Consider the following 17,407-nt stretch of genomic DNA (forward strand, 5'->3'; position numbering starts at 1 on the left):
GGCTGCCATATACACTTTCAATGTAGTTGGGAACTTCCCTGCAGTTATAAGCTCCTGGAGGAAAGTCAAAATGACAGAAATTGGGCAGGAAGATGGCGATTCTGCATGGTCGACACACCACTTCCTGTAAACGCATACAGCATCCCCTTTGGCCATCTGTGTGATAGGGCATCGACCCTGAGCGGGCCTGCTGGACCCTTTATGGAGAACCACATTGGACAATGGGTTGAGTCTTGCGATGCAAACAGAACAACGATGGCACTTCCGAATCGAGCTTCAGTACGTTGATGTGAACCATTTTCCATGGTGCTGACCATACACCATGGACCCCTGACTGGTTCAAGACCAACTCCGCATCCCTGTAGGGAGGCCTCTGTGGTCAAAATCACCCATTTGTTAACCTACGACTAGGACAGCTCCACTGGGAGTTCGAAGTGCTAGGCTCCATGATTCTATTGCTCTCCATCAACTCATTGAAATTGTGAGACTTTTTGGTTTGTCCCTTCTGGGACATAGATTGTGACTCTTGTATCAGTGCTGTATTGGCTGCATGTGGAACAAGCCCAATGGTACAAAATTGACTGCAGCAGCTAGGAGGCCAAGGAGCCTATGACTAGCACTGTCACCTGTTTTCTCAGTTTGAATGTTGAAAGACAATTTGCCAAAGATACCAGAGAGTGTTGCACACATGATTTCAATGTCCAATGTCAAGCCCAGGAAGTGATTTCTGAAATAGCCTAATCATATTAAAACATTGTGACTAGTTGCGTTTATGCCACACATAAAATGTAATACATTTTAAAAGTGAAATGACAAATATTTAGGCTTTATTGAAGTGCTAGGTTTTAGGTCGAGGAATAGCCGTTAGGATCGGAAAGAAAGCAGAACACGTGTTAAACTTTCCTGAATAACTGCCTTCTGGGTGCATAGGCCTATGTGGCACATAGGACAACTATGGAGAATGATGATTGGCAACAGACAGCGCATCAGTATCAGAAGAAAAGCCAGACTGGCCTGCTACTATGCCTTTCTATAATCTGTTGAGAGTACACCCACAACTGATCCAAACGTGTGAGTGAATGGAATATATATTCAAATAACAAGGCTTTTACGCCATTATTCAAATGACATTTTCAATGCAGTTTACAGAAAATGGTAACAAAAAATCGCTTTTTGTTTTGGTGTGTCTAGGTGTATGACTCGGTATAGGTTGCGGATGCTTAGAGAGAAAGATATACTTACGGTTGGCTCCGACCTGTCGTGTTTCAGGGTCATATCAGAAGTAAACATGCAGTCAGACTGGCCTGCTACTTTTTATAATCTGTGGAGAGTAGACTCACAACTGATTGGGCTATGAAGAGAGTAGAGGAAGATGGGTCAAGGATGAGGGATTCTACAAATGTTCCCGGTGAATAGTAGTCCTTTGCCAGTACAGAGTAATAGTTCCACAAATGAAATGTGCTTCAGTCAGGTTGGCTTTTTAGCATTCATTGCCATGGTTATCAACTCTACCGCAGAAATGGAACGCAAATCACAGACAATAGGTGTTGTAGGGGAAGCTGCAGGGAAGCACTTCAGATTTTACTGCAGAGGATTACAAGGAGTGTTGAATGGTGGTGTCCCATCCTCCTAGGCTGTTGGCCTGGGGTAGATTCAGAAAGTAGTGGAATGGGGTGGTGGGTTTTTATTTTATAAGTGATGGATTAGTTGGCAGGGTAATTTCTTTCCCTTTTGTATCACAAAGTGAAATATATTTACATTCATCTCCAGTTGGTGGCGGTAATTCACATTTAGGTTGCCAACCTCCATTTAAAGCTGCAATATGTAACTGCTTGATTGACCCTACCAAATTCACATAGAAATAAGTTATAGATATGTCATGTTCATTGAAAGCAAGTCTTTATATGTTTACATACCCTACATTACTCATCTCATATGTATATACTGTACTCTATACCATCTACTGCATCTTGCCTATGCCTTTCTATACCATCACTCATTCATATATGTTTTTATGTACATATTCTTATTCATTCCTTTACACTTGTGTGTATAAGGTAATTGTTGTGAAATTGTTAGGTTAGATTACTCGTTGGATATTACTGCATTGTCGAAACTAGAAGCACAAGCATTTCGCTACACTTGCATTCACATCTGCTAACCATGTGTATGTGACAAATAAAATTTGATTTGAAGAAGTGCTAGATCTGTTATATGTGCATTATTTCTATGCTTTTACTTTCGGTTTTGTACACCAGCTTCAAACAGCTGAAAATACAATATTTTTGGTTATGGAAAATATATTTCACACCGGTTTAAAACCTGCTTGTTTTGTCTGAAATTTTAGCAACCAGGAAATGGCGGAACGATTTCTTAATGCACCTTTAAAAAACACAGAAGAAGAAGAACAGATTACCATTCCAAAGATTTGTATAACTAACCCAAGATAGACCACCAACTGGCGTTTCGAATGGGAACAAGCAAGAGCCAAGCACGATGTAGAGAGATCCTATTGGCGCGTTCTAACATGTCGTTGCATATTTCCGTTAGAGAACGCCTACTGTCAAGTGTGCGTATGTAATAACTCAATTGGCCCTTGCACTCCTTCTAAACAACGCAATTCATTTGGCAAAGGGTAAAGTCTGTTCGTAACATATTCTAGTTCTGGGAACAGAAAACGGTATTGAGATCAAACGTTTCATCGATGTTATAAACAAATTGCAGAATGTTGGCCAAACTCCATCAATGGACTTCCTCTCATCACCATATTTGGTGGGAAGCGTAAACGCCAACCGGATGCTTCAGATTTATACGTGCGGGGAAACTTCCGGCTTATTTTTCTATCTGTGACCGTTCACCTAGCGGCAGGATATTATTATACAGGAAATACATAAGTCTTTAGCATAGTATTTTCATAAGAGTGGCTTTAGGTACCAAACAATATAGTTATACACTATTATAACGTATCTAGCTATCTTTCCAATTATACTTTAGTTTGCTGGCTGTCGCATACACCGTTAGCTACTTGAGTCTTCTAAAAATTCGAAGCTTTTAACTAGTTAAATTAATTCGCTAAATCTAGCCTCTGGAACCGGGAAGGAGAGGACAAAACAACAAGGCACTGGACTGGTACAAGAAGGATCATACCCCTTTATTTTATAAATCAATTATCACACCACTTCTCCCTAGATAGCTAATTAGATATGTTTTACTTCCGATTATTGATATTGTTCTGATCCGTTGATCGGACAGTCAGTGATGATCAACCTGACATAAAGTACCGTAGTTTTAAGATCGCTAGCTAGCTAACGTTAAAATATATTGGCTAAGATTACAGCTACCTACTGTAAGAGTAGCTATCAATCCGTGGTAATCAAATTCTTGTTTGTTGTTGTCTTAGCGCACCCGGCTAACTAACTAACTTTAGCTAGCTGAATTGTTACCGAACATAATAGTTTTGTCCACCAGACCGAATGTCCCCCCCCCCATTGATTACCATTTTTAACGTGTTTTCGCTATTTGCTAGCTGGGAACGCTAAATAGCTATTTGTGTTGTATTTACAGGCACCATTGATCGTAGAACTATTATACCGTGAAAGTGTGTTCGTTTATTTCAACAGCTTGCAACTGCATCCCGCAATTCTGGGCGTTCCTGTATTGTGGGCTTTCCCCGCCATGGGGTGATGGCTAGTTCGCGACACCGTTAGCTATCGCCTGTTGTGTACAGTCGGGGGGGTTTACTGTCTACCGGTCGCTCCCGCTAGCGCGATAGGATGGGGCTACACGGTGTGTATGCTAGCTAGCACACTGTGTCGTGCCCGCCAGCTGTGTACCGGACTAGCTGGCACACTTTAACACACGTTAACTGCGGGAAAACAGTGCCCGACAGGCGGGGACGAATGACACTGTCTGTCGGTGTACGGCTAGCTAGATACCATTGTCGCCCCGGCCCTTCTATGGGCTTTATCGGCGACTGACATCCAACGTTATTGTGCATTAACGCCACGTACTGTACTGGAGCGCCTCTGCTAGTTTAACAATGTACCAATAGAAGTATAAAGAGAGGTTCCTGCAAATGCAGGAACACGCCGAAATGCAGGCCGCAATTCCACCCTTATTTATTTGGTCTGGTATTGGAATCATTTGTTATTATGCAATTGATGAATCGATGTATGAAATTAGCCTCTTCCACTCCCCAGGCTGAACTTCCCAGCTTCCTGGCTCTACTCATCCCATTCTCCAGACAGACAGTGAGGCAGGATGTTGGGTCTGTGGTGCATGGGTGCCCGACTGGGCGTTCTCACTCTGGCGCTGTGCTGTACACTGGCTCCCTTACCTGCACACGCGTACATCTATGCTGTGAGTCCTCATGATTGTTGAACTGTGTGATCAAGTTTCTTGTGGATTTACACGTGATCTCAGTGTACTGGCATTGATTTGAACACTTGTGTCTCTGTCTGGTAGCATTACAGCAATATGACCAACATGTTGTTTGAGGACCTGCCTGCCTTTTTTGGATCATCACTACCCAAAGAAGGACTGATGGTGAGTAGTGAGTAAGGTTTAATATCAAAATACTCAATACCAAAATGATACCATGGAAAAAGAAGGCATATTAGCCAAAGTAACAGAATGGCACTTGATCCAGACAGAAACTCCGCTACTGCTCTATTCAATCGTTAGGCATCTTTAGAGTTCAATATCATTACACTTTACATTTTTGGGTCAACCTTTTCAGAGACAGCGTGTTCGTAAAGTATTCAGACTAGAGGTCGACGAATTAATCGGAATGGCCGATTAATTAGGGTCGATTTGAATGTTTTCATAATATTGCCTGCTAACATGAATTTCCTTTAACTAGGGAAATTGTGTCACTTCTCTTGCGTTCTGTGCAACAGAGTCAGGGTATGCAGCAGTTTGGGCCGCCTGGCTCTTTGCGAACTGTGTGAAGACTATTTCTTCCTAACAAAGACAGCCAACTTCGCCAAACGGGGGATGATTTAACAAAAGCGCATTTGTGAAAAAGCACAATCGTTGCACGAATGTACCTAACCATAAACATCAATGCTTTTCTTAAAATCAATAAACAGAAGTATATTTTTTAAACCTGCATATTTAGTTAAAAGAAATTCATGTTAGCAGGCAATATTAAACTAGGGAAATTGTCACTTCTCTTGCGTTTATTGCACACAGAGTCAGGGTATATGCAACAGTTTGGGCCGCCTGGCTCGTTGTGAACTAATTTGCCAGAATTCTATGACATAACATTGAAGGTTGTTTAATGTAACAGCAATATTTAGACTTAAGGATGCCACCCGTTAGATAAAATACGGAACGGTTCTGTATTTCACTGAAAGAATAAACGTTTTGTTTTCTAAATGATAGTTTCCGGATTTGACCATATTAATGACCTAAGGCTAGTATTTCTGTGTGTTATTGTATTATAATTAAGTCTATGATTTGATAGAGCAGAATGACTGAGCGGTGGTAGGCAACAGCAGGCTCGTAAGCATTAATTCAAACAGCACTTTACTGCATTTGCCAGCAGCTCTTCCCAATGCTTCAAGCACAGCGCTGTTTATGACTCAACTCCCGAGATTAGGCTGGCAATACTAAAGTACCTATTAGAACATCCAATAGTCAAAGGTATATGAAATACAAAGGGTATAGAGAGAAATAGTCCTATAATAACTACAACCTAAAACTTCTTACCTGGGAATATTGAAGACTCGTGTTAAGAGGACCCACCAGCATATGTTCTCATGTTCTGAGCAAGGAACTTAATCATTAGCTTTTTAACATGACACATATTGCACTTTTACTTTCTTCTCCAACACTTTGTTTTTGCGTTATTTAAACCAAATTGAACATGTTTCATTATTTATTTGAGACTAAATTGATTTTATTGATGTATTATATTAAGTTAAAATAAGTGTTCATTCAGTATTGTTGTAATTGTCATTATTACAAATATATATATATATTTTTTTTTAAATGGCCGATTAATCGGTTTTTGCCTCTCTTTTTTGTGGCCCTCCAGTAATCGGTATCGGCGTTAAAATCATAATCGTTTGACCTCTAATTCAGACCCCTTGACTTTTCCCACATTTTGTTACATTACAGCCTTATTCTAAAATTGATTAAATACAAAAAAATCCTCATCAATCTACACACACTACCCCATAATGACAATGTGAAAACATTTTTTTTTTTGCAAATGTATAAAAAAATACAAACAGAAGTACCTTATTTAGATAAGTGTTCAGACCCTTTGCTATGAAACTCAAAATTGAGCTCAGATGCATCCTGTTTTCATTGATCATCCTTGAAATGTTTCTTCAACTTGAATTGGAGTCCACCTGTGGTAGATTTAATTGATTGGACATGATTTGGAAAGGCACACACTTGTCTATATAAGGTCCCACAGTTGACACTGCATGTCAGAGCAAAAACCAAGCCATGAGGTCGAAGGAATTTTCCGTAGAGCTCCGAGACAGGATTATGTCAAGACACAGATCTGGGGAAGGGTACCAAAACATTTCTGCAGCATTCTTGGTCCCCAAGAACACAGTGGCCTCCATCATTCTTAAATGGAAGAAGTTTGGAACCACCAAGACTCTTCCTAGAACTGGCTGCCCGGCCAAACTGAACAATCGGGGGGGGCTTCAACCCAATGGTCACTCTGACAGAGTTCCTCTGTGGAGATGGGAGAACCTTCCAGAAGGACAACCATCTCTGCAGCACTCCACCAAGCAGGCCTTAATGGTAGAGTGGCCAGACGGATGCCGCTCCTTAAATAAAGGTTCAATAAAAAAGGGACCTCAGACTGGGGCAACGGTTCACCTTCCAACAGGACAACGACACTAAGCACACAGCCAAGACAATGCAGTAGTGGCTTCAGGACAAGTCCCTGAATATCCTTGAGGGACCCAACCAGAGCCCGGACCTGTCAGGTTGGACGCTCCCCATCCAACCTGACAGAGCTACAGAGGATCTGCAGAAAAGAGTGGGAGAAAGTCCACAAGTATAGGTGTATCAAGCTTGTAGCGTCATAACCAGGAAGACTCGAGGCTGTAATCACTGCCAAAGGTGTTTCAACAAACTACCGAGTAAAGGGTCTGAATACTTACAGTTGACGTCGGAAGTTTACATACACCTTAGCCAAATACATTTAAACTCATTTTTTCACAATTCCTGACATTTAGTCTTGTCAGTTTGGATCACCACTTTATTTTAAGAATGTGATATGTCCGAATAATAGTAGAGAGAGTGATTTATTTCAGCTTTTATTTATTTCATCACATTCCCAGTGGGTCAGAAGTTTACCCAAGTTAAAGAATTTAAAGGAAATGCTACCAAATACTAATTGAGTGTATGTAAACTTCTGACCCACTAGGAATGTGATGAAAGCAATAAAAGCTGAAATAAATCCTTCTCTCTACTATTCTGACATTTCACATTCTTAAAATAAAGTGGTGATCCTAACTGACCTAAGACAGGGGATTTTTATTAGTATTTAATGTCAGGAATTGTGAAAAACTGAGTTTAACTCTATTTGGCTAAAGTGTACGTAAACTTCTGACTTCAACTGTAGATACTTTTGTACCTGTTTCCTCCAGCATCTTCACAAGGTCCTTTGCTGTTGTTCTGGGATTGATTTGCACTTTTCGCACCAAAATACATTAATCTCTAGGAGACAGAACACGTCTCCTTCCTAAGCTGTATGACGGCTGCGTGGTCCCATGGTGTTTATACTTGCGTACTATTGTTTGTACAGATGAACCTGGTACCTTCAGGCCTTTGGAAATTGCTCCCAATGATGAACCAGACTTGTGGGGGTTTGCAATTTTTTTCTGGGGTCTTGGCTGATTTCTTTTGATTTTCCCATGATGTCAAGCAAAGAGGCACTGAGTTTGAAGGTAGGCCTTGAAATACATCTTCAGGTACACCTCCAATAGGCTAATTGACATAATTTCAGTCTATCAGAAGCTTCGAAAGCCATGACATCATTTTCTGGAATTTTCCAAGCTGTTTATTAAAGGCACAGTAAACGTAGTGTATTTAATCCTCTGACCCACTGGAATTGTTTTACAGTGAAATAATATGTCTGTAACAATTGTTGGAAAAAGTACTTGTCATTTCAAAGTAGATGTCCTACCGACTTGCCAAAACTATAGTTTGTTAACAAGTTATTTGTGGAGTGGTTGAAATACGGGTTTTAATGTCTCATATGTAAACTTCTGACTTCAACTGTATGTAAATGTGATATTTCAGTACATTTTTGCAATACTTTTTCGAAAATTTATAAAAACCTGTTTTTGCTTTGTCATTATGGGGTATTGTATGTAGATTGCTTGGGGGAACAAACAATTTATCAATTTTAGGCTGTAACGTAACAAAATGTGGGAAAAAATCAGAGGGCCTGAATACTTTCCTGCATGCACTGTATGCATTAATGAATAAATTATACAGTCATACAATCAATTTGAGTTTTTTTTACTAATCATACTACATAACATAATGGTATTAATTTATTTGAATGGTAAATGTCTTTGGAAAATTGAGAAGTAGCCTAGGCCTATTGCTTATTCATATTTTCTTTCTGTTTACTCTTATTTTACCAAGTGAAACTGCATATACCTATACAAGTGAATGCATATTCAATAGCAGTGTGTGTATGCACTCAGTTATTGGGCTTGTTTTGCCTTATTTCATGGAACCATATGGGATGTATTTTATTTTACTGCAATTTAAGTGACACCCGGCCCAGAAAAAAATCATTTCCATATATGGCCAAATAGAGAAGTCAGATTAGACATTTCCTAATAAGACACTTTAGTCAACACCTTTGTTCACAAAACAGCCATTGAATTATTCAAATCACTCAGCCACAGATCCTAACGTTTTATATTCATCCCAATGTCTCCCTGTGCACCCTGAGTGCTAGTGTGCATGTGATGTTGGTCTATGTAAACCAAATGTAACCTGGATATAGCCGGTCCATGAATCGGCGTATACAAACATGAGTGGATTACCTTGAAAACAGAGGTCAGGAATTTTAGAGTCAGTCTCCAGTTCTTATTATACCTCAGTGATTCATACACAGTTTCGTTGAGGCAATAGATAATCTTTCGGAGAGACCAATTTTAAGTGAATGGCACAAACTTTATTCAATCAGCTTTTAAATCAGCATATTTTGCATTATGGTTAGCATATTATCACCAAGTACTAGGGTAGATAATTGATATTCGCTTCAGCTGTAAGCTAGCAAGGAAAGTTAGTTTACAACGCTGGAAGCTACTGGTATCTTCTTGCATTGTCAAGTGTTCTAGCCATTATGGATGTTGTTTTGCGAACTTTAATGAACAGTTTTTACATACCGTGTCACATTATTCAAGTGTGTTAACTTCTGTGCAGTATGAGTGGGGAGCTAACATGATGCAGCCTTCCCAGTGCAGGAGCAGGCACCGTATAAAGGTTTCTACACTCTTAATGTGCGTAGAGTTGTGCGTACGCTGGGTGGAGTCATGCATCCTTTGTTACATGATATCTCATCAGTCCATACTCCCAAATAGCATCATTCACAAGGGGGTGACAGATGTGTTCTTGTTGTCTTCTCATTTGCTGTGAAAGCAAAATAAGAGTCTCTTGTCTCCTTTTCTTCCCTTGCTAGCAAGTTGGCTAAACATTGCAAGCTAGCTAGCCTTTTAGCGTCCCACATCGCCATGTGAAATAATATAATGAAATAATATGCCCCGGCCACTATTCTTAAACTTTCCGGTGTGACTTAAAACATTATTCCTACTTTGATATGCTTCTTCAATGTCTTCGCTCCCATATCAGCTAAAGATAGAATGTCCACATTTTTTGTTATGGTTTCATACCAGCTGTATTTCTGTATTTTTAAAGTTATATATCTTAAACTTGATTGCTAACATGCAAAATATTTTGGGACTATGGCAACAATTCATTAATGAAAGAAATTCCAAAAGATTTTCTACGTCGGCTTCGCTCAACAGACTTGATCCGTGAGACACATTTCACAGAAGTACCGAAAGTAAATACAAATTCCAGTATATTTATATTTGAGTCATTTAGCAGATGCTCTAATCCAGAGCGACTTGGTACATTTATCTTAAGATAGCTAGGTGGGACCACCACATCTCACAGTTATAGTAAGTACATTTTTCCTCAATTTAAAGTGGAATTGTTAGTTCACAAAAGGCTTTTTTTCCCCTTGTTTTTTTGTGAGGGTCAGGGTGGGAAAGGGGGTTCTGTGAGATTGTTTAACATAGGGTTTCAGATTTCTTTTGGAAGATGGGCAGGGATGGGCTGTTCTAGCTTCAGGGGGAAGCTGGTTCCACCATTGGGATGCCAGGACAGAGAAGAGCTTGGACTGGGCTGAGTGGGAGCTACCCTCTCGTAGGGGTGGGAGGCCCAAGAGACCTAAGGTGGCAGAACGGAGTGCTCGGGTTGGGGTGTAGTACCAAACCGTTTTCATTTTCTAGTATCGAAAAAGTACAGAAGTTTCCGTATACCATGCAACACTAATGTGAGAGAAGGGTAATGGAATAGTGAATACAGGAGCAACATGTCCTTTGATCCATTGCAAACATCAGCTGAAACATCCTTTCTCTCTCTTCAAGGGTGTGTTAGTAGAGTCACGACCACTCAACGGCTGCACTCCGATAGAACCTCCACCACCACTGCCCACATCTAGTGATCCCAACACGACCACTACTAAGTACATAGTCCTCATCCGACGCTATGACTGCAATTTTGATATCAAGGTTGGTGTGTGTAGCTATGCTGTTGGGTTGCTTAGGATATATACAACATATTCAGTGTAAAATCACACTGCGCCTAGTGTTTTCAATTGTTACAATGTAAATTATGGTTTTGTTTTCAACGCAGGTGCTGCATGCACAGCAAGCTGGATTCAGTGCAGCCATTGTTCACAACATGTACTCAGAGACTCTACTCAACATGAACTACAGCAATGGTGAGGATCCTACAATCATCACCTTCTCTAAGCTGCCTATATCTTACAGAATCAGTTCAGTTAGTACAACGTTTACTTAACCAGGTTGCCTCTCTCTCCTCAAAATCTCAAGTAGTCTTCATTAACCAGTATCATCCTAATAATTAAATACATTGGTAATGCTGAGTGGCAGTGCTCCCCTTTTTTGTTTGTTTGTGTGTAGAAACTATTGCAGAGGAGATTGAGATCCCCTCCGTATTCACCAGCTACTACGCCTCCCAAATTCTAAGGACTTTCATCATTCCTGAACATGGGTGAGTACCATTGTGACGTTTTTTATTTTTGTCAAGCTCAACTTCCATGACAAGTTTTTAATTGGTTATTTATTTGTTCATTTCTACCCATAGTCACAATGTTAGATGGAGGTATGACTTAACTGTCTGTTGAGGGGTTATGATTGCTAATGTAACCATTCAACAAATATTTTTGGGATATTTGTTCATGGTCTTGCACCATAGTGAAGACCGGACTTTATTGATCAGATTTGCGCTGAGATTCAGTCATATTCTTCACATGTTTGCACTCATCATGTCAACCCTGCTGAGGGTCTCAAAACAAATGTATATTTGTCACGTGCTTCGTAAACAACAGGTGTGGACTGACAGTGAAATGCTTACTTACGGCCCGTCCCAACAATACAGAGAGAAATAAAATAGAGAAATAATAGAAAAGTAAAACACGTAATAATAAAAGTAATAGTAGATACACAATGAGTAACGATAACTTGACATTATACAAGGAGTACCAGTGCCGAATCGATGTGCAAGGGTACGAGGTAATTGAGGTAGATATGTACATATAACTAGGAATAAAGTGCGATTGGCTGGTCCTATGTGGACGTCATCACTATGTTGGAGGTGGTGTTGTGTCTGGCACTGCTGTCCCTCTTAGTCGTACAGATTTGTGATGCGGAGGTGGTCGCTTTTCTGAACAATGCCCCCATACTAATGCGGATGGTGCTGTATTTGGTATGCAGGGCCTATGTGATCCTCAAGCCGGAGTTTGCCTTCCCACTTTCATACTATCTCATCCCCTTCACTGGAATAGTGGGCATGATCATCCTTGTGATGGTTGTCATCCTGGTAAGTGCCTTTAGGAAACAGACTCATTTTGCTATGAATGGGGAGTTGATTTCACAATTGAATAGTTAAATATTCATTTCATACATCCTAAATCAATGGAATGCAATAATTGTATTCGCATATTAAAAGCACTGTGACTCTCAACCCTTAGATTTTGGTGTGGTCTGTGTCTCATCTTGGTTTAGATTGTGCGCTGTGTGCAGTACAGGAAAAGGATGAGGAAATATAGGCTGACTAAGGAACAGCTGAAGAAGATCCCCATTCACAAGTTCACTAAAGGTAACGAGAGAGTCCCTCCACACATTCAAATGAGAATCTGTCACCCGTGTAACTAGTCAAAGACATTGCAAAACACTTTGTGAAACAGCAGTACAGTATTTCTTCTCTGGAATGTTGAGAAACCTGATTAACAAGAAGGGAAATCTGATTGTCTGCTCCTGTTATTATTACATTACAATGCATTGTATTTCCACCTGTCACATGTCAATCTTATTTGTATTCTAGGTGATGAATATGATATTTGTGCTATTTGTCTGGATGAGTATGAAGAGGGTGACAGACTGCGAGTTTTGCCTTGCTCACACGGTAATTGCAAGTGATCACATTTGGCCCTGTCTCACTCAGAAGTTGTTCTCACAGGTCCAAGGGCATATGGTAACTGTTTTATTTCTGTCATCTCTTCAGCGTACCACAGCAAGTGTGTGGACCCCTGGCTTACAGGGACTAAGAAAACTTGCCCCGTGTGTAAACAACGCGTAACCCGACCTAATCCAGAGTATTCTGAGTCCGAGTCTGAGGATGATGGGGCATCTCGTGCAGATGAAGAGGGGGCAGAGGGTGAAGCTGACACCGAGCGCACCCCTCTGCTCCGCCCCTCCAACCCAGGCTCCCCTTCTGGCAACCCAGGGGCCTACTCTGCCACTGTCACCACGGTAACCACCGCCCAGTGCCTAGGCTCCCCTGGGCACAGCGACTCGCCCATCCTGGAGTACGAGGGCTACTACTCCCCTCAGGGGGAGTCAGACTCTGATACCGAGGAAGAGGGGATGGACTCCCACCCCTCAGATGATGACAATGCCCAGCTCATTGTTAGGGGTACAGTGGGGGTCTGAAAGCCTGGAGGGAGCTGAGATAGAATTACTTTGTGTTAGCTCAATAGGGTCAGGCTTTTCCCCGCAGGGTGTTTTTAAATGGTTTATGGAGTTGTGGCTATGGAGTTGTCTTAGCCATAGACTTTCTAGAACACTATTGTCACTTTGGTTACGTTGAACAGATTTACATATTTTTTCCAATTTAGACTCAATGTTGCTAGCTCTAAGATGTTAATATTTAGCCAAGATTCTGATATGTTTTAGCAGTTCTGTCTTCAACATGAGGCACACATTGATAAGTACAGTAAATCAGTTCAAACATTTAGCTTTGAGTCTTTGCCAGTGACCTATAACCCCGCCACCCATCCCTAAAATTTAAGATTTGCACAAAATGAATCAACTGACAGGTAGTCTCAATCTTAACGAGCAGTATTTAGTTGAATACATTTTTTCAATGCACTACTTGACAATTGACATACCCCAAATTCTTATTTTCAATGAACATATTGTACAAGGAGATAACCCACCTGAGATTATTTTTGTAGTTATTGAGTAGACTCAAGTCATCCACCAGTTGTTCTTCATATTTCTTCAACATTTTTATTCTAGTATTACATTGTTATTGCATTGTTGGGTTTTGAGTTCGAAAGAAAGGCATGTCACTGTACTTGTGCATGTGACATTAAAACTTCAAACTTGAGTTGAAAGGAAACTACAGTGCTGCAGTCTCATTAATAAGATCTCTTCCCCATGCTAGTAGTATACCTGTATGCATCTCTGGAACTGGTTTCTGTCATTATATTGGTTAAGTGGGAGTATAGTTTACTCTATGGGGTGTTTCTCTGTCTGATGGGTTTATGGAGTTTTTGGACTGTTAATTTGTTATGCATCATTGACCAGTAATCGGGGCATGCCAAAGGAGATTATTTATTTTTTACTTCACTGTAATACATTTATATTATCCAGCATTGTTTCTTTGAACTTCTTTTACTCCTTTTAAAAGTTCAGAATTTGTCCAGTTTGATTTTATTTCAGCCTCTTCTATGATAGATCGTTCAGAGTTCTTCATGATGTTGTAATGTTCGTTTGTTTTTCTTTCTGTTTTTGTTTTTGACATAACTGGTGATATGGTCCGTCTAAAAGAGATTCCATCTGCTCTCTGAAGAAGTTGACCAAACTCAGGAATAGGAACATATTCACTCTGTATGGAAATTACATTTCAGAATTCTTCATGGATATTCTTGTTTTATTTTCATACAGAATGAACATATTACACCATAGAATATAGCAAACCATCGGCACAATTCTTTCCAGTTTTGTCAGTCTCCTCACATCAGCCTTTGTCTACCTGTAGAAGTACAGATTTATTGTTAGGAGAATAGTGTGTATCTTAAGGGACTATTACTCATGTAACAGTGGTTTTTTTCTTCTTCCTGTGTAGCCTTTTATACACAGTACACACTTTAGGAACAAGGTAGGCAACCATGTAGATGATCATATGTCCATGCATCAAAATACACTCTGTTTAGATATTTTTCCCCCTGAAAATAGCAGGAGAAGGGGGATGCCAGTACTTACACATTGTTACATATTCACGTTGGTCTCCACCTCGGCTATGAATCTATTGCTTTCTGTATGCAATTTCTTGATTGTCTGTGTACATTGTGTCTTCTAGTATTCCTAGGATGGCAATTATTTTTTGACAAATTATATGTTGACATCTCCTCCCATATGACATGTATGATTTAGCTTTTGAGTAGAATGTGCCTAATTTCAGTCAGAATGTATCTTTATTGCTGATAAATGATCAATGTTCATATACCACAATTTAATTTGTAGATGTATTTTTTTTTAACATTTTGGAAATCAAATGAAAGACTTATGTCAATGTACCTTTAAGCACAAGCAAAACGCTAGTAACAATAGTAATGGAACTGGCTATAAGCTTCTGTGGCGCTCATGCCATTGGGACCAAGTTTGAAGTGTTATGTAATGCTTTCATTTATTATTTACATTTAAGTCATTTAGCAGACGCTCTTATCCAGAGCGACTTACAAATTGGTGCTTTCACCTTATGACATCCAGTGGAACAGCCACTTTACAATAATACAATAATTATGTCATTGTCGGTTAGTCCTTGACTGCTGCATTTCCATAACTTCCTTTCTCACTGCTGAAGATTTATATAGTCTTGTGACATTTTATGTTGGTCCCATAAAAATAAATGACATATTTTGGGCTTCTGTTTTAAGTCTAGAGTTTTTATCAGCTAGGAATCAACTTCCTATCGACATTAGTTAGAATACGGTAAAATAACTTTAATATCCCCTCTCCCCCTTCATCAAAGTACCATGATTAGAGGGAATGGTGTCTTTCCTGGCTATGTTTGAAAGTGAAGAACAATTGTCATAAGATTCACAACAGTCGTTGAAATCAGAATAATTCTAAAAATAGGCAATTTATTTGATGATAAATGTTCTAAATCATTACCAACTACAAACCTAGTGACTCATACTGTACCATAACTGAATGACAGCATGAATTTGCTTCTAGCCCCCTGCAGTTTACCAGCCCTGCAGTTCCATTGGTTGAATTGAACTGAGCCATGAATGGTTATGGTCAATGGATTGGACCAGTCACCACGCCTCTCTCATTTCTATTCTGTGTCGGAGAGACACAGGTTCATTTATAAGCAAATACCTCAGAGTACAGTCATTAGGCTAATTAACATTGAGCATAGCTCAACAAGTCTGGCTATGATATGTTCCCTGACTGTTTTCATTTCAATAAGGCTCTCCCCCACACACTTTCTTTGTTTAAACTCCATTTATGAAAGACATTCAGCTAGTAAACAGTCATCACACAAATCAGTTGTCAAACACTTTCTAAAGGGCAAGTACACATCACCCCTGTGAAACATATACAGTGGGGCAACAAAGTATTTAGTCAGCCACCAATTGTACATATACAGTGGGGCAACAAAGTATTTAGTCAGCCACCAATTGTGCAAGTTCTCCCACTTAAAAAGATGAGAGAGGCCTGTAATTTTCATCGTAGGTACACTTCAACTATGACAGACAAAATGAGAAAAAAAATCCAGAAAATCACATTGTAGGATTTTTTATGAATTTATTTGCAAATTATGGTGGAAAATAAGTATTTGGTCAATAACAAAAGTTTATCTCAATACTTTGTTATATACCCTTTGTTGGCAATGACAGAGGTCAAAGGTTTTCTGTAAGTCTTCACAAGGTTTTCACACACTGTTGCTGGTATTTTGGCCCATTCCTCCATGCAGATCTCCTCTAGAGCAGTGATGTTTTGGGGCTGTTGCTGGGCCACACGGACTTTCAACTCCCTCCAAAGATTTTCTACGGGGTTGAGATCTGGAGACTGGCTAGGCCACTCCAGGCCCTTGAAATGCTTCTTACGAAGCCACTCCTTCGTTGCCCGGGTGGTGTGTTTGGGATCATTGTCATGCTGAAAGACCCAGCCACGTTTCATCTTCAATGCCCTTGCTGATGGTATGCTTTGTTACTTTGGTCCCAGCTCTCTGCAGGTCATTCCAGGTCGCAATTGTAAATGAGAACTTGTTCTCAACTTGCCTACCTGGTTAAATAAAGGTGAAATAAAACATTTTTAAAAATTCACTAGGTCTCCCCGTGTGGTTCTGGGATTTTTGCTCACCGTTCTTGTGATCATTTTGACCCCACGGGGTGAGCTCTTGCGTGGAGCCCCAGATCGAGGGAGATTATCAGTGGTCTTGTATGTCTTCCATTTCCTAATAATTGCTCCCACAGTTGATTTCTTCAAACCAAGCTGGGACAGGTGTCTTTTATACTGATAACAAGTTCAAACAGGTGCCATTAATACAGGTAACGAGTGGAGGGCAGAAGAGCCTCTTAAAGAAGTTACAGGTCTGTGAGAGCCAGAAATCTTGCTTGTTTGTAGGTGACCAAATACTTATTTTCCACCATAATTTGCAAATAAATTCATTAAAACTCCTAGAATGTGATTTTCTGGATTTTCTTTTCTCATTTTGTCTGTCATAGTTGAAGTGTACATATGATGAAAATTACAGGCCTCTCTCATCTTTTTAAGTGGGAGAACTTGCACAATTGGTGGCTGACTAAATACTTGTTTTGCCCCACTGTATATAACCTCCAATGATCTAAAACCTTCAATGTTCATTA

General features: G+C 40.0%; 1 protein-coding gene across 2 annotated transcripts; it reads left to right on the plus strand.

Moving 5' to 3' along the window:
• Window positions 1–2,854: 2,854 nt before the first annotated feature.
• LOC115135830 (E3 ubiquitin-protein ligase RNF167-like) lies at window positions 2,855–15,453 on the plus strand. Of its 2 annotated transcripts, none has more exons than XM_029670949.2 (10): window positions 2,855–3,129; window positions 4,200–4,359; window positions 4,465–4,545; window positions 10,647–10,790; window positions 10,915–11,002; window positions 11,205–11,295; window positions 12,018–12,123; window positions 12,309–12,402; window positions 12,628–12,708; window positions 12,808–15,453. In XM_029670949.2, exons 2-10 carry the CDS (start codon window positions 4,261–4,263, stop codon window positions 13,233–13,235), a joined length of 1,212 nt encoding a protein of 403 aa, XP_029526809.1. In that variant the 5' UTR covers window positions 2,855–3,129; window positions 4,200–4,260; the 3' UTR covers window positions 13,236–15,453. The 2 variants fall into 2 exon arrangements, with proteins under 2 accessions (XP_029526809.1, XP_029526811.1); XM_029670951.2 differs by lacking the exon at window positions 2,855–3,129 and adding an exon at window positions 3,146–3,786.
• Window positions 15,454–17,407: the final 1,954 nt, after the last annotated feature.

Source organism: Oncorhynchus nerka, linkage group LG10 (genome assembly GCF_034236695.1).
Source record: "Oncorhynchus nerka isolate Pitt River linkage group LG10, Oner_Uvic_2.0, whole genome shotgun sequence".
NCBI lineage: Eukaryota > Metazoa > Chordata > Actinopteri > Salmoniformes > Salmonidae > Oncorhynchus > Oncorhynchus nerka.